Here is a 22,120-nt window from a genome sequence, read left to right on the forward strand (position 1 = left end):
GAGAACACAGATTTTCAATAATTGGCAAAAGAGCCATTGGTGAGCGGAATGAAGAGGCAGCGGGGGTTGTTCTGCCTAGCAGGAGGATGGTTTCAATGGGCTAAAATAAGAGTAAAATATTGTGGCTGCTGGAACTCTGAAATGAGAAAAGAAAGTGCCAGAAATACTCAGTAGGTCTGGCAGCATCTGTGGAGAGAGAAGCGGAGTTAATGTTTCAAGTCAGTGACCCTTCATCAGATCTGGCAAAAGTTAGAAATGTAATGAGCTTTGAGCAAGTGAAAGGGGGGAGGGGGAAAGAAGAACAAGGAAGAAGGACTGTGATAGGACCGAGTGGGGAGAGATTAAATGACAGATGTCATGGAACAGAATGAAAATGGAGTGCTAAATAGCTATAGTGACAGACAAAGCACAAATCCAGAGAGGGCGCTAATGGCAGAATAATGAACAGCTCCATCCAAAAGCAAAAACATGAAAAATAAGTTAAGACTAGTGCATGGTTAATAAATAAATAATAAAGAAAAAATATATATAAAAATAAACAAAAAATAATAAAGCTCATGGTCTGAAATTATTGAACTCAATATTGAGTCCAGAAAGCTGCAGTGTGCCTAATCGGAAGATAAGGTGTTGTTCGTCAAGCTTGTGTTGAAGTTCGCAGGAACGCTGCAGCAGGCCGAGGACAGAGATGTGGGCATGAGAGCAGGGTGGAGAATTAAAATGGCAAGCAACCGGAAACTCGGCGTCATGTCTGCGGACCGAGCGGAGGTGTTCTGTAGTCACCCAATCTGCGTTTGGACTCCTCAGTGTAGAGGCGACTGCACTGTGAGCTGCAAATACAGTATACTACATTGAAAGATGTGCAAGTAAATCGCGGCTTCACCTGGAAGGAGTGTTTGGGGCCTGGGATAGTGAGGAGAGAGGAGGTAAATGGGCAGGTATTACACCTCCTGCGATTGCAGGGGAAGGGAAGAGGTGTAGGGGTAATGGTGTGACAGAGGGGACCATCCCTTAGGAATGCTGACAGGAGATGAGGCATCACCTCCAGTTGGAGGAAGGCTGCAATGGGCTGCGGGCCGGAGCAGTGACGCCATCCCCGGGCGGAAGGTGCGCGCGCAGCCGGAGGGCGGGGTTTCACAGGGGGCGGAGCTGTTGTGCCCAGCGGACGGCGCGGAACCGTGACGTCACAGGCGACGGGCGCCGCTGACAGGACGCGAGCCGTGACGTCACTGCGGTGCTGGCGTTGCGCGTGCCGCGGGGCAGGGCTATGTTGTAATGGGTGGGCGGGGAAGCGCGCGCGTGCGCGCGCCGATGGGGGCGGGGCGATATGGGGTCGCCGGGCCGGGGACGGAGGGGCGGAGCTGGCGGCCGGGGACGGAGAGTCTGACGGGGGAACGGCAATGGGAGCTGAGCGGCCGCGGTAACTTCCCCATTCTCAAGCCTGGGCAGGCCAGGGCGATGTGAGGCGGTGGCCTCCAACATCCTGAGGTAAGGCCTACCCGCCTGAGGTGCCAGGTTGGGCCGGGGAGGAAGCGCCGGGCCCCGCTGCTCGGGTTGGATTACAGCCGGCCTGTGAGTGAGGGAGCGCGGCATTCCCCCAGCCCTTACCCCGACTTCTCGGCCGTCCCCGGGCGCCCGCCGCGCGTTGGGCCGGTTGTCAGGTGAGTTCCTGGGGGAACATCCGCCGCCTGCCCGCCCTGTTCATGTGTTTCGGGATTGTAACTCTCCCAGCCCCCGGGTAATAATTCACACATGGCAGCTGCTGAAAGCCCGCACACCGGCAGCAGGCCGGGGCTGGGAGCTGGCGGGCCACAGTGTGAACCACCCGGTGCCGAGCTCTCCGCTTACCTGAGCCGTTGCCACTCTCCGATCCCCAGCCTGGCGTTCGGGTCCTGCCGGCCGCACTGGCTCCAGATGTTGTCGATAAATAGGGTGGCTGCTTGGAAGATTTGACCTTTTACTGTACCTTTTAGTTATTGTCAGTTATAGTCTGTGTAATATTTAATATCTGAAACTCTCCATTTACTGACTGCGTAACTATATTGAGTTATCAGCAGTTTAAAATGTGGAATCGCCATAAACTGGAGCACCAGGTCGTGAGTGCGAAGGAAAGTAACCTTGAAGATGAGTTATTGTCAAGGCTTTTGTTGGTGATTTAACTTGTCAGTGGTGTGTTATAGGCTTCTGAAGCTTAATCACTGATTTTAAAAATATTTACACTGTTTGTATTACATGATCTGTTTATCGTGATCAGATCTTTAGTTGCAAGAAATGTTACAAACATTGGCTGCAGGGAAAAGTTTGTAAACTTAATCCAGAGTCTAAATTGTAAACAGGATCATATTTTTCAGTATGTATTGATCAGTACACCTGTAATGCCTCTTTTATACTTTAAAAACCTTCTGTACAAAGGAGGAGCAAAGTTAAAACTAAGCTTAAAATGCTATCATTTTGTGAAACAATTTCTTGTGGGAAGTATGGCATTCCTCAGTCAAGTTGCCATCAATATAATCAAACTTATCACGTTTTTCAATTAAATCTTTAACAATTTAGTGAAATACAACACCTTTTAGAATTAAGCTTTTGACAATACCTACCTCTTTGCAAACAGTACAGTGACAAGCATGTGAGTTCCTTATTTAGTTAATAATTTACTCTGAAAGCAGTAAGCAATGTAGAAACCAGGTTAGTTTTTGGCAATGACATACAGGGATCCAATTTTCATATGAATCAGGAGCAGGAGTAGGCCATTTGGCCCGTTCGTGCCTGCTTGCCATTTAATAAGATCATGGCTGATCTAATTGTGGCCTCAACTCCACTTTTCCGCCTACCCTCGATACCCTTTGACTCCCTTGTTAGTCCATTATACACAATTTTTCAGTGTTCAGGGAATTTTGCATGTAGGGAGCATAATTGCAGAAATAATCCAAACTTTAACTATTTAGTTTCAAAAAATATGCAATGGAAAAGTAATCTCAAAGTTTCTAAGGTTACATATAGTATACATCCTCTTTCTCTCCTGAACAGAAACAGCGCTGGGAAGTTCTCTCTTTTTGATTTCTCTGTGCTGTCTTGTTCTGGTTAGAATTGTATAGTTTGGTGCAAACTGCAAATTCTGTGAGGTTGTCAGCTGGTATAGTGCTTGAGGCAATGGAGGACAGTGTTTACTCTGGTCCTGCCTTCCCTTAGTTTGATTTCCATATGGTATTTGGTTATTGGGATTTGACAAAGAAATGTGTAGTGATTACTGGAAAATGTTGGGGAAATTCTAGTTATTGAGCTTTTCTGGAGGTGAAGGGGAAAAAGTGTAGAAGTGATGCTGATAATTCTGCAGACATTGTTGTATATCCCTGAAATGTACACAATTGAGGTGTTTGTAAGTAGGATCCTCTCATAGCTTATTAAGGAAACACAAGTGGAAGCATTTCTTAAAACCAGTGAGAACTGCCAGTGAAACCTCAGTTTTCCAAGTGACAAATATTTATCAGTAGGACAAGTGATTGGTATTTTGCAACTTTGCAAATTTCCACATTTACCGCTTGTACTGCGATTTGTTGTGCAAGTACCATAGCTTTGCATGAAAGTCCTGGCAGTGAAAATGTTTTGAGTGCATCAGTTGGCCCTGTGGAGACCTTAGTGTTACAGTGGAAAAAGTTCCTTTTGTAGTTGTAGGAGCTGCACTTGGGTTTGTCTCTTCTGTAATTTGCAGTAACTTGTTAACCAATTGAATCAATTGACCATATCAGAAAAGTAACATTTGTCAGAATGAAATGGGATTGTGTCATTTGGTTGTTTGATTACAGCTGCTTGATTTCTGTTGATGTGGAAATTTACTTACAGTCTGTACCTTTACTGATTATTTTGTAAATAGGGACATTCAAACTTTAAAGAAATCAATATTTGCTATAGCTGATAACTTCAATGATATATGGCTGATTCACAGCTGCATATTGATGAGATGTTCTTTGTAGGTGATTTTTGAGTATGTTGAGCTACGTCTTCATCCACCACTCAACATTCTTGCTCTATCAGCTAGGATTATCACTGCTCACCATGATGTAAAGGCACCCAAGGTGTATTGGGTTTAAGGACAACTAAACAAAATACCTCTGAGTTTGTGTTGCTTTGTGACATCTCAAAACTTAGTTGAAATGTCAATATTATTTGTAGTTCAAGTGTGACGAACAGGAAAACATAGGCCGAGCAAGCCAAGGTGGGAAAAAAGCAAAGAAATAAAACAATGCGGGAAAGGGATTTGAGAAAGTGGTTTTACGAAGAAAAAGTAATAGAACAGAAATTTTAGCAACGGTATAAAATGGCAGACTGAGATGGAAAATAGAAACTGCAAAAATAAAATGTGAATGAGTACGTGTGCTAAGAGTTGAAAGCTAACCAGTTTCTTGTCCTTGCTACAGTTTTTCTATTAGTATGTGAAAACTGATTACATAATTTAATAGTAAACCACACAAAAATTGTGTCTTTGCTTTGTATTAAAATTTCCCAATTTAAATAATACCTGCTGTTAAAACTATGGTGAGCATGGGAAGGTTTGCAGATATTGAAAATGATACCGTTGGAATATTTTGAGAGAAATTAATTTTTCTTTGAAGTTACTTGTTTATTTTTACTTAGACTATGAAAATGTTCCTGTAAGCCGTACAGTACATTGTTTTATGAGGCTGCAATCTAAACAATATGCCACACCGGTAATGGTCATCTCAGTGCATCATGAGATTGTTGAGTAGCACTTTTCTTCTATAGAATCATGAATCTACAGACAATCAATTCCTTACCAAAATGGACTGAGCAACAAATATCAAACTGCTGATATTTTCTCCTCCTTGGTACAATGTTATATGTTATGACCTCACTGAGAACATTAACATTAAAATACAAGATTTGAACTCCACAGACCAATTTAAAGAATTACACAAGATTTCAAGTTTTGAGACTTTTATTATAACAACTAAACTAAAAGGATCCCCATTAACTGAATAGCACTTTGTAAGTAGCTGATGCCTCCCAAATTGCAAAGAAAGGTATTTTGCTTACTTCTTAAAACATTTGAAATCCTCACACCACGCTTTACACAGTCCTCTTTGATGGTGAAATCTTTGCAGTTAAAAATCCTAAATTCCTCCCAGTTGCAACGGATTGTATCTTCCAGACTTTTTTCAAAGTCGGTGTCCTCTTTGCTCATTTCTCTGAGCACTTCCGACCTGGATGTCTGTGAATAAGGTGATCCCTGGTGATCTTGTTGGTCTTTTCTTCTCTGCAGACTTCAACTTTCAAAAGTCTTCACAGCCTTTCACTATATCAGTTTTTCTGAGAGCAGGTGATTCCCCCCCTCTTCTTCCCCCCCCCCCCCCCCTTGAGGCTACCACTGCTGGTCATCTTCCTTACAGCCTGCTCTGAGGCTGCAACTGCTGGGCTCTTACCTACAGCCTGTCTGCCTTCAGAAAATCTGTTGAATTTATTTGAAATCAAAAGTCAATAGCTCATTGTCCTTTTCCAGTGTGCAAAGTCCACAAGTCTGGCTTCAGCTGAGCTACCTGGGCTTTTCATTGTTTTCAAGTGTTAGCTGCCATGCACATTTGCATCCTCAGAATCATTGACTCCTTGTTTACGATCCAAAAGTCTTGGGGCGGGGGTGAAACCCATTGTTCAGGTGTTATACCCCTGCTGTCTCTGCTTTTCAAAATACATCTTTGATCTGTGTTTTCTGTTGTCCTGGTAACTGAGATTTCTGTCTTGTCTTTAAGCAGAGTTGATGTGAGGTCACATGACTTCTCAGACTCCATTATAAACCTTTAGAAATCATTTTTAAAAACATCTTAAAATCCAGCATTTGTAACAATAACCAGTTGTACAAAATGTCACTGGAATGTTGTGTTGTCAGAGCTGCTGTCCTTATTGTAACTGACCTTCAACTTTATTATTTATATGCAATATCTAAATATATATCCACAACAAAAACCCAATAGTCTGTGTATCTTATACTACATTTATACAATGCGTGGTAGGACCCTAGGAAGTACAGAGGGACCTTGGTGTACTTGTCCCTAGATCACTGAAGGCAGCAGCACAAGTAGATAAGGTGGTTAGGAAGGCATATCGGATACTTACCTTTTCTAGCTGAGGCATAGAATATAAGAACAGGGAGGTTATGATGGAGCTGTATAAAACACTAGTTAGGCCACAGCTGGAGTACTGTGTACAGTTCTGGGCACCACACTATATGAAGGATGTGATTGCACTGGAGAGGGTGCAGAGGAGATTCACCAGGATGTTGCCTGGGCTGGAGCATTTCAGCTATGAAGAGAAACTGGATAGGCTAGGGTTGTTTTCCTTAGAGCAGAGAAGGCTGATGGGAGACCTGATTGAGGTATACAAAATTATGAGAGCCATAGGTAGGGTAGATAGGAAGAAAATTTTTCCCGTAGTGGAGCTGTCAATAACTAGGGGGCATAGATTTAAGGTAAGGGGCAGGGGATTTGAGGAAAAGAATTTTCACCCAGAGGGTGGTTGGAATCTGGAACGCACTGCCTGAAGGGGTGGTAGAGGCAAGAACCCTCAGAACATTTAAGAAATATTAAGATGAACATTTGAAACGCCATAGCATACAAGGCTACGGGCCACGTGCTGGAAAATGGGATTAGAATAGATAGGTGCTTGATGGCCGGCACGGACATGATGGGACGAAGGGCCTGTTTCTCTGCTGTATAACTCTATGACTCTGTGACATTTAACTGTAAATTATTACTGGTACAGCTGCTCTCAATTGTCTGTAGAAATTTAGATTGGGCATTATGTTTTGGGCCAGAGGACTTGCAATTTTTTTAAAGCCAAAACAATAACTGTGGTAGATACTGCTTGTGACATAGTTTACTAGTTAAATTTATGTGTCTTTTATAATTGCAATCTTCAGTGAGTTAAATGGCCAATAGGATGCTGTGTGACATACTGGGGTGGAAAGGGGAGAGTGGCTAGTGGTGTGACATGAGTAGCAATTGTTTGTTGGAATTTGCTTGGGGAGTTGGGGATTTAGGCTTTCCTGAAGTTAGCTGTGATTTTGTTTCTCTCCGTTTGCTAGGAGTTGGCACGACTGGTGATTGGATGCACCATCTGACTGATTGCCGAAATCCTGGAAAGGTCCCAGGGGATTGGAAAACTGCAAATGTAACACCTCTATTCAAGAAAGGAGGGAGACAGAAAGCAGGAAATTATAGGCCAGTCATTGGCAAAATGCTGGAATCCATTATTAAGGAAGTAGTAGCAGGACATTTAGAAAATCATAATACAATCAGGCAAAGTCAACATGGTTTTATGTAAGGGAAGTCACCTTTGACAAATATGTTAGTGTTCTTTGAGGATGTAATGAGCAGGGTAGAATATAGGGAACCAGTGGATTTAGTGTATTTAGATTTCTAAAAGGTATTCGCTAAGGTGCCACATAAAAGGTTACTGCACAAGATAGCGCATGGTGTTGAGGATAATGTAGATTGAATAGAGGATTGGCTAACTAACAGGAAATGGAGATTTAGGATAATCATTTCAGATTGGCAAACTGTAACTAGTGGGGTGCCACAGGGATCAGTGCTGGCGCCTCATCTATTTGCAATCTGTATTAATGACTTGGATGAAGGGACTGAGTGTATTAAAGCCAGGTTTGCTGCTGATACAAGGTAGGTGGGAAAGCAAGTTTTGAGGAGGACACAGAGTCTGCAAAGAAATATAGATAGGTTGTGAATGGGCAAAAATTTGGCAGATGGAGCATAATGTGGGAAAATGTGAGGCTGTCCATGTTTGTGGGAAGAATAGAAAAGCAAAGTATTGAAATGGATAGAGACTGCAGAATGCTGTTGTACAAAGGGATCGGGGTGCCTTAGTGCATGAAACACAAGAAGTTAGCATGAAGGTACAGCAAGTAATCAAGTCAAATGGAATGTTGGCCTTTATTGCAAGGGGGAGGGGGGGGGGGTGGTGGAGAATAAAAGTAGGGAAGTCTTGCTACAACTGTACAGGATATTTGTGAGACCAGACCTAGAGTACTGCCTACAGTTTTGGTTTCCTTATTTAACAAGGGATATACTTGCATTGGAAGCAGTTCAGAGAAGGTTCACTAGGCTGATTCCTTGGATGAAGGTGTTGTCATGAGGAAAGGTTGAGCAGGCTGGGCCTATACTCACTGGAATTTAGAAGAATGAGAGGTGTGAAACATATAAGATTCTGAGGGGGCTTGATAGGGTAGATGCTGAGAGGATGTTTCCCCTTATGGGGGAATCTAGAACAAGGGGGCACAGTTTCAGAATAAGAGGTCTCCCATTTAAGATGGAAATGGGTTGGAATTTCTTCTGAGGATCGTTAATCTTTGGAATTCTCTAGCCCAGAGAGCAGTGGAGGCTGGGTCGTTGAATATATTCAAGGCAGAGTTGGACAGATTTTTGATCTGCAAGGAAGTCGAGCGTTATGGGTGGCAGACAGGAAAGTGTTGAAGCCACAATCAGATCAGCCATCATATTGTTGAATTGTGGAACAGCTTAGATGGGCCGAATGACCGACTTGCTCCTATTTCTTGTGTTAGAATATTGGTCGCCCCTCTCACCCTTCCCTTTGTATGATCTTAAATTAAAAGTCACACTTGTTTCTTAAGTGAAATTTAGTATTTCATAATGTGTCCATGAAATGTATGCATGATTTATGAAAATAATTTTCACTAGTTTCTGTCCCAATTCTAAATGTCAGTTTGTATATGATTGTTTAATTTCGCTGTCTTTTACAACCTGAACAATATCATCTTGTGTATGATTTCATTGCACATTATGTATCTCACTTATATCAATTAACTGTCAGTCATTGTTCAGTAAACCTACAATGCCTACATTATTGGTAATCCTTAGTGTGGATGTCTTTGTACACTAACTATATGGCATATCGACTTTTGTGCACCGTGATCACCACTGCTGCCAGAAAAAAATCCAGAATGCCCACAAATATTTAAAACATAAATATCTGGGAATGACCACGAGGATATAATTTTACTTTTGTGGTTCAGATGATGGCTTTACCACTGTGATGTATAATGCCAGCTGAATATCTTAATTCCTTAATTCATCATTGTGAGGCACCTATCATTCTTTGCTATTTAAAACTGTACTTTGAAAGTATTAAAAGTACATGCAAACTGCTTGGTCTCATGGATTGACATCAAATGGATGTGTGAATATTTGTTTCTCGTTGCAAATTTGTGTTAGCTTGTTTTAAAATTAATTCTAAATTTTCTATTACAACCTGAATTCAGTTATAGAGCATGGAATGCAATCTTAATTCAAGCTACTTGCTATTTCGGTTTTTTCTTTTTGAAAGCAGGAAAGTCAAATGCTATTTACTTAAGTTGTCTAAATTACTGGATTTTTTTTTTGTGGAAGAAAAGTTTTGGAGTAGATTGAAGAATGTAGATTAGAAATGGAAAATTATCATGAATAAGTGAACATTTAATGTTATAAGGAAACAGCATTTTTGTAAACTGTTACTGAATATATATTTTCAATTTGCAGAATACTTTAATTGTAATTTTACTTCTGCCATGGTTCCTTACTTTTGTTTTGTATTTTTTGTATTTCACCTACTATAGTATGTTTTTGTGAATTCTTTGAGCAAGTGCTGGCAAGAGCTTGTTGCATTAATATTTATATTAGAAACAAATGCTATGATTTTCAAGCAGTCACAGCATTTTATTTGAGAACCGGGAGTTGACTAGGAGGGTAGCTCTTATTTATTTAATAATAAAGGGAGTAAATAGCCAAGCAAAGATTCAAAAGAGTTGATCCTTGTCCTGAGGTGAAAGGAGCTTGGACTACAATCTGATGGTTGCCTCAGTGTATCTTGCTATTTCCTGTATTTGTCGGGGGACCAGCACTCTAATCACTGAGGAGGAAGTGTAACTTATGCAATGGGGAAAAATGAGTAAGAACCTGTCCATCACTTGACTGCATGTTTAGTATTTTTGAATAACCTATGGTCTTCCATTTACCACAACACTTCTGCAGCCCTTAACTATCCCCTAATGTTAACCTATGACCCTCTTGTCTCTAGCAAAACTTTTATTCTTCCCCATCCTGGCTGATTCCCCCAATATGGGCTCCGATCTTCAATCCCTTAAATTCAAGGAATGCAGATTTCAGCATATCTGGTACTCAATTGGTTTAGCCATCCATCACCAGCTCTGGCTGTATCGCACCAAGCACTATCCTCTGCCAAAACCACCCAGTACTCCAGGAGCATCCTGAAGAGCAAAGATAGCCATGCATTTTTTCCACTACTGACCATCTCTTTAAACCCCCTCACCCCAACCCTATCCTCACTTCCAACAAGTGCATTGAGCACATGGACTTCTTTTATCATTAAGATTGAGACCATCTATTAAGCTGCTTCCCTTATCATAGTCCTGAACCGGCACCACCCTTGTTTCTGTGTCATCTCCTTTCGTGTCCTCTCCGAGCTCATCTTGTTGAGGTCCACTCCTGCGCTCTTGACCTCTTTCTCACTAAACTATTGACCATTGAACTTCCTATCCATGCAAGCAGACATTGTATATCATTTCCTCAGATTTTGATCCTCGGCTTTCAAAACTGCTATCATTCCTCTTTCCTCAAAAAATGCACCCCATTTCTAACTTCGCTTTCCTTTCCAAAATATTAAATGTGTTGTCACCTTCCAAATCTGTACCCATTTTTACTGCAACTTCATGTTTGAATGTCTCCATCACAAAGACCACCTTCTTCCACCTCAGTAATATTGAGAGTCTCCACCCCTACCCACCCATCTTTCTGAAACCCTCATCCATGCCCATGTTACCTTCAGAGTCAATTATTCCAATACTTTCTTGGCCTGAGTCCCATTCTCCAACCACTATAAACATCCACGCATTCAGAACTCTGCTGCATGTATCCTTTCTGCATCAGGTCCTGCTCACCTCTCATGCTGACCTACATTGGCTCCTGGTTGCCAGTGCCACCAATTTAAAGTTCTCCTACTTGTGTTCACATCCTTTCATGGCCTCTTTTCTGTCTCTGTAACCTGCTGCAGCCCTACAACTGTCCCGAGCTCTCTGTTCTTCTGACTTTGGCATTTTCTGCACCCACTCCCTGCTCCTTTGCCCCACCATTGGCAACTATGCCTTCGGCTGCCTTGGTCCCACGCTCTGAAATGCTCCCCCTCAACCATCCACCTCCTCACCTCAATCTCTTCCTTTAAGAACTTCCTTTAAACCCATCTCCTTGACCAATCTTTTCATCGCCTTACCTAATATTTGGCTCGGTTTCCATTTTTGTCTGAATGCCTCTTTGAAACACTGTTATACCTTATTCATTAAAGGTGCAATAAAAATGCAAATAATGTTTATGTATTTTACACTGATCCATTAACTTTTCCACATTGCATTTGAAGAAGAAAAATTAACTGGCTATAATTTTTTTTAAATGCCACTTAAATGTTTGGATCCTGAGCAGGTTGTAGCAAATTCTCAGTGTTTGGTGTTGAACAGATAACTTTAATCTCAAAATATTTTACAGGGCAGTACCTGACTCTGCCATTTTGCAAGCTTCAGCAAAAGTGAAGGGGGAATAAGTTGTGAAAGTTGTGATGAAACAGAAGTGTAGCTAATTGTCAATGTTACATTAAATACAGGAGCACTAAATGCATGGTGCCAGGTGTGTTGAAACACAGTTTGATTTCTGGTTACTGGCTGTGGGGAATATTCAGCAGAAGCTGGGAAGGACAATTGGGGACATTCTGCTAGAATGCATATTAATATTTTCCCTTGTGTGTCTGAGTGACGTTGGCTGAAGCCTAGTAACAGCTTGCATGCCTACACCTTCAACCACATTCAGTGCAAGAACCCTTGAAGAAAACAGTAATTTTGTACTCGAACATGTTAAAACTTGTCCTGAGTTTGAAAATGACTGTACTTGGTATATTGACATCTAATACCAAAATCAATAATGCATAAGGGAACCAGTGCAAGATTACAGTACATGGTGCATCTGTGGTTTTTTCATTGATATTTTCCATGATCCCATCAGCTTTTACAAGCTGCAGTTGCTGTAAAGTCTTTGATAAACTAAATTTGTATTGAGTCCAGAACATGGTCCTTATGTCTTGGTTTAATTCATCCTCCCCATTTACAGCAATATGGTACTTGTAAATATTTTTGTAATTTTATCATTTAAGTAGGATTTTCAGTATATAAATGCAGATAGTTTGTACAAAGCACAGTACTGTTCTATTTACGTATGTACAGAATAACCCCTGACTGAGTACCAATGAGTGATCTGGAATTTTTAATCAGTGTGTTGTAAAATTCATACAGTAAACATTAATTTATCATAACTGGTATTGAAAATGCTTTATGGCCTCACCCCTCCCTATCTCTATGTTCCTCCTGCCCTACCAGCCTCCTGAACACACTGCTCCACGAACTGTCCTTTTGTGGAGCTCCTCCCTAAAACTTTCACATTTTTGCCTCGCTGTTGACCATGTTGGTCACTATGCCTTCAGCCAGCTAGGCAACATGCTCATGCTCTTTCCTCCTTTTAAGTCCCCCCTTAAAACGCATCTCATCTTACATTTTTTTCCCTCCTGTCATCTCCTTTGGCTCAGCATACTTATTTTGCTTATGCTTAAGTTCCTTGGGCATCTTTTTCTGTGTTAATGGTGTTATAAAGTTGTTAACCCTGGTTCGGGGTAGCACTTGCCTCCTGTCTCAGAAGTTGTGGATTAAAGCCCATTTAAGAGATTTGAGCAGAAATTCTGAACTTGCACTTCAGTGTAGTTCTGAGGCAATGCCAAATTGCTGAAGGTGTCTTTCGGATGAGATGTTATACCGATGCTCTTCCTTCCCCCTCAGGTGGCCGTAAAATATCATGCATTATTCGAAGAAGAGCAGGGAAGTTTTCCTGGTGTCTGGCACAGCATTTATTTTTCAATTAATACCATGAGAAATAGATGATCTGGTTGTTTATCTCATTGTTATTGTGGGACCTTGCTGTGTGTAAATTGGCTGCCATTTCTCCCTTGAATACAATATTGACAGCGGTTCAGAAGTAATTAATTGGTTGAGAGATGCTTCAGGGCATCCTGAGAATGTGAAACGTGATAGATAAAGTCAAGTTTTGTTATTTTATTGATCTAAATGCATATTATTGTCTCACACCTTCATCTTTATATATTGGTCTAATTTTCTTCCGATATGTAGCACTTTAAACTTCTGTGCGTTAAATTTCAGCTGCATTGTTTTTCCATTTATGTATGTTAACCACCTCATTCTATAATTTCTGAACTGCCTTCGCTGATTCCGCTGCTCCTCTGTTTGGTATAACATATTTTGCTTAAGCAATCTTAAAGCATCCATACAGAAATGTAAATAATTCAGAGTGCATCTAATATCCTGTAGGTACCTTAGTTATGTCTTTTTCTCCATTCCTCCTGAAAGTGTTGCATTTTACTAGGGTGTGGTTCGATGGACACCATTCACAGGGCTACCTAATGAGCAGGATATGTAACCAATAGGAGTCTGCAGCTGAGCCTGAACCTGCCCCCAACACTGCGCACATGCCCCTGTCTAATGGATTGTTGGGTAGCGATCAGGATAACAGTTTTGGTTAATGTCTTTCCCTCACTCCCCAACCCCAATTCAGGGTTATTGAGACAAGTTGTATCACCTCTCCCATCAGACCAACTGAGTACAAACCCAACACTAAACCAGATGTTTTCCTTGTTAGAGTGGCTCATTTACTCAGTCATAACCATCTGGGCCAGCAGAGGAATCCAAAACTGCTCATGTTTAACCATATTAACTGTAGAAAAGGCACTAGAATGTATAGTAATGATGGTATGTGTACTGTCTGTCAGTCTAGTCTAGATTAATAATGCTAAAATTATGGAATGCATTTTTGTTAACATTTGAGATTTGTATTTTGCATTTTTAGGTCACCTTTCAGTATATTCAATTAAAACGTGGTACAGTATCATGGAATTCAAGTGTGATAATACTTAACAAATAAGTCCTGGTGTTAAATTTGTTTTTACATCCCTTTCTAACTTTATTACTGAAAATGACCAATACATTGAAATGCCAAGTTTGCCACATGAACCATTAGACAGAGCTGTTGAACTGTTCTGATGTTTGGATTTTCATGAAGTACTCAATTTGCACTGTTCGCTTACTGATCAATATTATAGTGCTGCCTGGTCTGGAGGGCATTAGCTATGAGGAGAGGTTGGATAAACTCGGATTGTTTTCACTGGAACGACGGAGGTGGAGGGGCGACAAGATAGAGGTTTACAAATTTATAAGCGGCATGGACAGAGTGGATAGTCAGAAGCTTTTTCCCAGGGTGGAAGAGTCAGTTACTAGGGGACATAGGTTTAAGGTGAGAGGGGCAAAGTTTAGAGGGGATGTGCAAGGCAAGTTCTTTACACAGAGGGTGGTGAGTGCCTGGAACTTGTTGCCGGGGGAGGTGGTGGAAGCAGGTACCATAGAGACGTTTAAGAGGCATCTTGACAAATACATGAATAGGATGGGAATAGAGGGATACGGACCCCGGAAGTGCAGAAGATTTTAGTTTAGGCAGGCATCAAGATCGGCGCAGGCTTGGAGGGCCGAATGGCCTGTTCCTGTGCTGTACTGTTCTTTGTTCACAGAATTGTTCGGACTTTTTTTTGTACTGCTTTGTAAAATTGTCTCCAACCTACATAGCAACATAGCAGAAATCAAAGTACTTCATATACTGTAATGTATTTTATACAAATTGAACAATTAGCCAATGTTATGTTAACTGGTTGCATTTTAATTGCTGCCTTTAAATTCAAATTAGATAATTTTTTTGCACAATTGAAAAAATCCTTTTCTAATGCTAATTTACTTTTATTTAATTGGTCATGCTCTAAATTAATTTACAAACATTATAGTCTCATTTAACCCTTGCTCCAGGCCCTTTGTTAACGGGTAGCTTCTTGCAACCAAGAGTCTGGTACACCCTTAACTTTATATGAAAAAAGCATGCGTCGGATTATTTACAAAATCATTTCCCATCACTCCAGCATTGCCAAGTTTTTATTTTTATTTCAGTGTTTGGAATTTGTTCTACAAAAATTTGTAGATTGGAAATGGGTGATTTCCATGAACTCAGCTGCCAGTATGGCTCTGCATATTGCTGTGTGGAAGTGTGCTTATGCAGTAAGTGATAATACTAGAACTTGTTCCCAAAATCAAAATGCTGCACTTTTACAGGGCTCTTCACCTGACCTTTTTAACTAGAATTGCCAAACTGCAGGTAGCTCTGGGACAGAAAATCTATTGTAAGTTCTGTGCTGTTGTGATTCTCTCTGAAGATTTTCTTTAGTTCAGTTCACTATAATTTACAGCTTTGCATATTTTAAACAGAATTAGTCTACATTTTCTGTTGGTAAGTTTTAATTGTATCAGAATAAGCCAACTCTGTTTCCTTGTTACCCATATCGTTATATATTTGCTGTTAAATTATTAATATTAACATAAACTGAATACCTTAAAACGGTGCCGAAATTGTTTTTGCACTTGTCCAGTTATCCGCTGCCCTTTAACCTTGCTTCACCTGAAGACTAGAATTGGTCTTGATTTCCTGTGTGCAATTTAACAGATCAGCCAGTATTAATATAAAAGGTAAAAGCAAAATACTGCGGATGCTGGAAATCTGAAACAAAAACAAGAAATGCTGGATTCACTCAGCAGGTCTGGCAGCATCTGTGGAAAGAGAAGCAGAGTTAACGTTTCGGGTCAGTGACCCTTCTTCGGAACTGACAAATATTAGAAAAGTCACAGATTAAAAGAGACAAACGAAAATCCCGTTTGTCTCTTTTAATCTGTGACTTTTCTAATATTTGTCAGTTCCGAAGAAGGGTCACTGACCCGAAACGTTAACTCTGCTTCTCTTTCCACAGATGCTGCCAGACCTGCTGAGTGAATCCAGCATTTCTTGTTTTTGTTTAATATAAAAGGTTTTGTGTGTAATAGTCATATTATCTTTCTTATGAAGGCAGTTATGGGTCACATTATTTAAATAGAAAATTGAAAATGTTATAGTTCTTCATGTTCCGTCTAGTTTGATGTGGAAAATCTATTCCAGAAGATTAGTATGATATGCAGTTAATTTCTGGAATACTTAGAGGAGGTTTGATACTGGTCTGGGTAGCAATGATTATTGAATAATAAGTTTACCTGAAATATGAAGTTCCAGGTTTCTAGTGTTCGAAACTTAACCTTTCTTGTTCTCTGTAGGTGTAACAAACTGACAGAGGGGAAACATCATGGAACCAGACGTTATTAGAATGTATTCTTCTTCACCACCACCACTGGACGATGGGACTGAAATTGATGATGAGTTTGGTGAATTTGGTGGTTTTTCAGGAGTTGGTAGTTCAACCCTTGGCTATACTGACTTTGATTTGGAAGACCACCATGAGAACTTTATGCCCCAAAACCATTTTGTGCCTGACCATGAATACTCCAGTCATACAGATGGGTTTGCTGACTTTCATTCAGCAAGTGCCAGTGAGGGCAAAGACTTTCTTTCAGACTTCTCGAGACCTGCAGAAGGAATTTCAACTAACATGTCTATAAGTACTGATAAGGATGTAACTCGATCTAAATCTTCAAGAAATGTTTTTGATTGTACAGCAACAGAACAAACAATGGAATTGCTAAAACAAACTGAAGTAACAGCTAGACTTGATAGCCTGACCAAGGATGCTCGTGCAATAGATTTAGAGCCAGAAGAGTGCTGCAATGGTAGCAAGACCAACCCAGAGATTCTGACAAATGGGTACCCAACAAAAGATTCAACACACTCTCAGGGAATAGAAAATATGGACAACACAAGTGATCAAAATGGACAAAAAACTACAAATGCTCACATTTCTGAACTCTGTTCAGATTCCATGCCAAGTCCAATTGAGGATTTTGCTGAGTTTTCTACATTTTCAATGCCTGCCAATTTAACAGAAGAAAAAGCAAGTCAGTCTCTGTCTACTGTTATTAAAGCACCACTAAAAACAGAGCATAATGCTGGCAATCATTCAGCTTTAGGGGAAGTGCCAGATGTTCAGGTCAGTTCAAACTTTGCAGTGGGTAGTGATAAACTGAAAGTTGTACGAGGAGCAACAGAAGGTAAATTTGCTGCTTCAAATTGTAAAAATGGGAAAGGCACAAGTGCAGATGTAGACCACACCCAGTGCCACTCCTCTGAACCTAGTATTGCAGCTGACGTAAACATTCCTAATAATGACTGGAGCTCATCAGAATCAATGGAGCACATTGAAACTAGGGATCAAAATGCTCAGCAGTCAGTTCATGAATGTTTGGACGTAGTAAAAGAAGCCACTACCACAGAAAGTATAGCGATCCAATTAGAAACTCATCTATCAGAAAGTAAAAAACAAGATATGCTAGAACTAGATTTGGAAATGCACACCCGTGATGAGGAAGACCTTCGTGTTTTTACGGACAGTGTTGTATGTAGAATGTCTACAACTGAACAAGACCATGCAGTCAGTGATGAACTGGCAGCTGATATGAAAAGGACAGAGGAAAATAAGTTTGATCATTTTGGAATTTCAAGAAGCAACTGTTCACTAAATGGTGCTTTTTCTACTTGTAGTCCAGTGTTGAATTCCAATGCTACAAATGATTTTGGAACACTTGATGTGCATTGTGTAAACTCTGACAGCAAAACGGCCTCAAAGTTGTCAACAGAAGAATTTGCTACATTTCAGGAAGCTGGTGTAAAAGACGAGTTTGGTGACTTTGATAGCATGAGTGCTGACTCTATACAAACGTTTGCTAATTTTTCTGAATCTCCAGCAGAGAAGGGCATGGAAACAGAGATTATTGTTCATCATGAAGGTGATGTAGGGTTTGGTGAGCATGGAGCTGCCACCAGAGTTACAAAGGCTGATGATGAGGATTTTGGAGAATTTGGGACCATTCAGCAAGCTAAAAATGGGTCTGAGTTTGTAGGATTCAAAAGTGATGAAGACTTTTCAGCTGATGGACATGACACTGAGTGGAATGCTTTTGGTGATTCAGTGGCTGAAAGTACATCATGGGCAGCTTTCGGTGAAGAGCAAGCTATTGGTGCCTTTAAAGAAGAAATTAGCGAATGCAGCAGGACAGAACCCGCCCTTTCCAGTAGCACACAGTTGTCTGGCTGGGCGGTCACTACTTCTGCTCAACCCATTGAAGAAAAGACCAGAATTAAGAATACAAGTCCATTTGAAGAATCTGTGTCACAAGTAAGTGTTGATCTTGAATGTTGGTACATGAATGGCAAATTAATCAAATATTCACTGAATTTTTGATTCAAAGTATTACAGTCATACATCATAGAAATATTAAACTTTTATAACTTATTTTGCATCTGCTCTCAAATTTTTTCTGCTTTTGAATGCAGTGCTAGGGTGAGAGGGTAGGCAAGCAACCTCTTCCAAGGCCTCTAAAAGATTTGCTTTATAGCTGCCTGCGAGGTAGTATTTGACAATAGCCTAGAACACTTCAGCTTTATCCACTTCCTGTGGTAAAGTGTTTGGCTTCTGTTTGGCAGCCATGAATGGGAAATCACCTTGGAGTTGTAGATGCAAAGTTCATCCTGCTACAGAGTGAGATACTACATTGGAGCGCCAACATGCTATATCTATAAATTGCATTGCTAAGCTTTGTTAATCTAAGTAATTTAAGTGATCGAATTGTGAATGGATAAGTTGTATTGTTATATAAATTGAGATTTGAGCCAATAGAAGTCTCCTGATTTTTGAGAATATAGTACATGATGCTTTGTAATTTTTGTGGGTCAGATCTTCTGAAATGTTCCAAATTAGTAGCTGTGTACTAATGGAAACAATGCTGTTAAATAATATAAAGAATGTTTGTGTATAATCAGTCTAACAGAACATATCTGCCCAGTAGACCTGCATATTCTCTTTGTACAGAGAGGAGCAGGAATATGTAACTCCAAGGATTCATTTAAACTACAGTTTAATATTGCTGCAGAGTAGTTTCTGCTTTGTGCTGGTGCTAATTATGTGTACTGTAAATCCTAAATTAAGACCTCACCTGAGTCCAGAGTGCTTGCTTCAGGGCATTTTACCTGGCTCTGCTAAACAGTCAGGTTGAACCTGAACCCCAGATTTAGGCTCCATTGACACTAACTTGAGCCAATGTGAAGCAAACCCACTTTATATCAACACTACAATTGCAGTGTACATGCATTATAAAAAATGAGATTGCTGGTGGAAAATGCATCTAAAGGGAAAATGGGATTCTGTAGCTTTTTTATAGGGACAGTGAATAGAAAGGTAAGGATGTTGTAGTGAATCTCATCATATATTGGTTAGGCTGCAATTGGATTATTGGGCACCTCATCATGGAGAATAAATTTTAGCATATAAAGGAGCAATGTAATTTCATTGATACTGGGGCTAAGGGGATATGGTTATGATAGACATCAGGCTATATTCACTAGAGCAGAAAGGGTTAAGTGGATATTGAAGAGTTCAAAATTAGGAAAGGGTTTGTGTGTGCAGATTAAAAGGTTATTTCCACTGGTTGGCGAATTGGTAACCAAGGGGGCATAAATTTTGTATTAATGCTAGAAGCATTAAGGGAAGGTCATAGAATACTTTAACACAAGTGGCATTTGAAGTTCAGCTCAATTAAGAGGGAATGAGAGAAACATCTGAAGAATCAGACAAATAGGAGAAGAGTAGCTAGCTCCAGTTTGGAGGGGAAAGAAATGAATACTGACACTGGCATAATTCGCCAAATAGCTGTGTTCTACTGCAGGATTTCTTAAAATTCATGCTTGGGTGTGGGTGTTGCTCACAGGATGAAAGAATGTTTAGGTTAGTGGATGAGATTGCTAATGAAGCAGGCTGCTTTGCCCAGGTTGGTGTCTAGCTTCTGGAGTGTTGTAGCTGCACCCAACCAGGCAACTGGCAAGTATTCCATTGCACCTGACTTAACATAAGAAATAGAAGCAGGAGTAGCCATTCAGCCCTTCAAGCCCGCTCTGCCATTCAGTGAGATCATGGTTGATCTATTTCAAACATTTTCCTACACTATCCCCGTAACTCTTGATATTTTTAATATGTAGAAATCTATTGGTCTCAGTCTTGAACATAGTCAATAACTGAGCCTCCACTGCCCTCTGGGGCAGAGAATTCCAAAGATTCACCACCTTCTGAGTGAAGACGTTCCTTTTCATCTCAGTCCTAAATGGCCTACCCCTATTCTGAGACTGTGTCCCCTGGTTCTGGACTCCCCAGACAGGGGAAATATTCTTCCTGTCAATCCCTCTAAGAATTTTGTATGTTTGAATGAGATCACCTCTCATTCTTCTAAACTCCAGAGAATAAAGGCCCAGTCTATTTAATCTTCCCTCATAGGACAATCGCTCCATCCCAGGGATTAGTTTGAACCTTCATTGCACACCCTCTATGGCAAGTATATCTTTACTTAGGTAAGGAGACCAAAACTGCACACAGTATTCCAGATGCGATCTCACCAAGGCTCCATATAATTGCAGTAAGACATCTTTACTCCGATACGCAAATCCTCTGTAATGAAAACCAACATACCATTTACCTTCTTAATCGCTTGCTGTACCTGTATGTTGGCTTTCACTGACTCACGAACAAGGACATCCAAGTCCCTTTGAAATCCAACACTTCCCAGCCACTCTCCATTTAAAAATACTTTATTTCTGTTTTTCCTAAGACTTGTATCTTGTAGGCGGTAGACAGGCTTTGGGGAGTCAGAAGATGAGCAGTCACGGCAGAATTCCCAGCCTCTTACTTGTTTTTGTAGCCATAGTATTTATATGGGTGGTCCAGTTAAGTTTCTGATCAATGGGAACGCCTCCAGTTTGTTGATGGGGGATTCATGATGGTAATGCTGCTGAATATCATGGGGAGATTGTTAGATTCTCTCTTGTTGGAGATGATCATTGCCTGGCACCTTTGTGGCACAAATGTTATTTGCCATTGACTAGCCCAAGCCTGGATGTTGCCCCGATCTTCCTGCATGTGGGGATGGAGTGCCTCATTATCTGAGGAATTATGAATGGAGTTGAATATTTTGCAATTGTCGTCAAACTGTCCTGCTTCTCATTGAAGCAGCTGAAAATAGTTAGGCCTAGGACACAGCCCTGAGGTCCTCTTGTTGGGATGTCCTGGGGCAGACGGCTGTAACTGTCTTCCTTTGTATCAGGTCTGACTCCAGCTATTGGAGAGTTTTCTCCATGATCCCCATTGTCTTCAGGTTCGCCAGGCTCCTTGGTGCCACACTCTATTGAATGCTAGCTTGATGTCAAGGACAGTTACCCTCACCTCATCTCTGGAATTTAGCTCTCCAACACTTTGGGAGTAGGCTGGCAGGGTGGTAATTGGTCAGTTTCAATTTGTTCTGCTTTTGTGAACTGGAAATTCCTGGGTACTTTGCGACATTATCTGGTAGATGCCCATGTTGTAGCTGTCCTACAACAACTTGGCTAAATAAACTTGGCTGGGAGCATGGCTGATTTTGGAGCACAGGACTTCACAACGGCCTGGATGCTGTTGTGGGGTCTGTGATGAAAACCCCACGTGCCAAATGGAAAATATTAATTTCATCATGTGGAACTTTGCCTGAGACTTTTACTAGAAATTGTTACAAATAACTTTTAAAACAGAGCAGCTAGCAGCCAAAATGGCCAAGAACATTTGCATGTGAAAAAACTCAAGGATTAGACTGGAGACTGACATGATTGACTCAGCCTAGCCAGAACAATGGGGTGCGCTCTCATTCAATTACCTGAGATAGCCTTGGCAATGTGGTCGTCAAAAACCATCGACACCCACTTACTTTGAAAGAGCCAACCCCTCCAGCAAGTATGTCTGGGCAGCCTGAGGGGAGAGCCTTGAATTTCAGAGAAAATTCCAGAAGATTCCCATCTGTGGGCGGCACAGTGGTGCAGTGGTTAGCACTGCAGCCTCACAGCTCCAGGGACCCGGGTTCGATTCTGGGTACTGCCTGTGTGGAGTTTGCAAGTTC

The 22,120-nt window shown here is 41.0% G+C and overlaps 1 protein-coding gene and 1 long non-coding RNA gene across 2 annotated transcripts in view; one reads left to right on the top strand and one right to left on the bottom strand.

Annotated features, from left to right (window-relative positions):
* LOC137376180 (uncharacterized) overlaps positions 1-1,913 on the bottom strand; it is a 48,745-nt gene extending 46,832 nt beyond the window's left edge. Inside the window, exon 1 of the long non-coding RNA XR_010976141.1 lies at positions 1,846-1,913. This is a non-coding gene — a long non-coding RNA (uncharacterized lncRNA). The remainder of the gene's footprint in view (positions 1-1,845) is intronic.
* The window catches only part of LOC137376179 (aftiphilin-like), a 69,552-nt gene continuing 48,756 nt past the window's right edge, over positions 1,325-22,120 (top strand). The window contains exons 1-2 of the mRNA XM_068044251.1: positions 1,325-1,485; positions 16,316-18,327. Coding sequence (XP_067900352.1) covers positions 16,345-18,327 — 1,983 coding nt within the window. The 5' untranslated portion in view covers positions 1,325-1,485; positions 16,316-16,344. The remainder of the gene's footprint in view (positions 1,486-16,315; positions 18,328-22,120) is intronic.

The sequence above is a fragment of the Heterodontus francisci genome, chromosome 13, assembly GCF_036365525.1.
Source record: "Heterodontus francisci isolate sHetFra1 chromosome 13, sHetFra1.hap1, whole genome shotgun sequence".
Taxonomy (NCBI): domain Eukaryota; kingdom Metazoa; phylum Chordata; class Chondrichthyes; order Heterodontiformes; family Heterodontidae; genus Heterodontus; species Heterodontus francisci.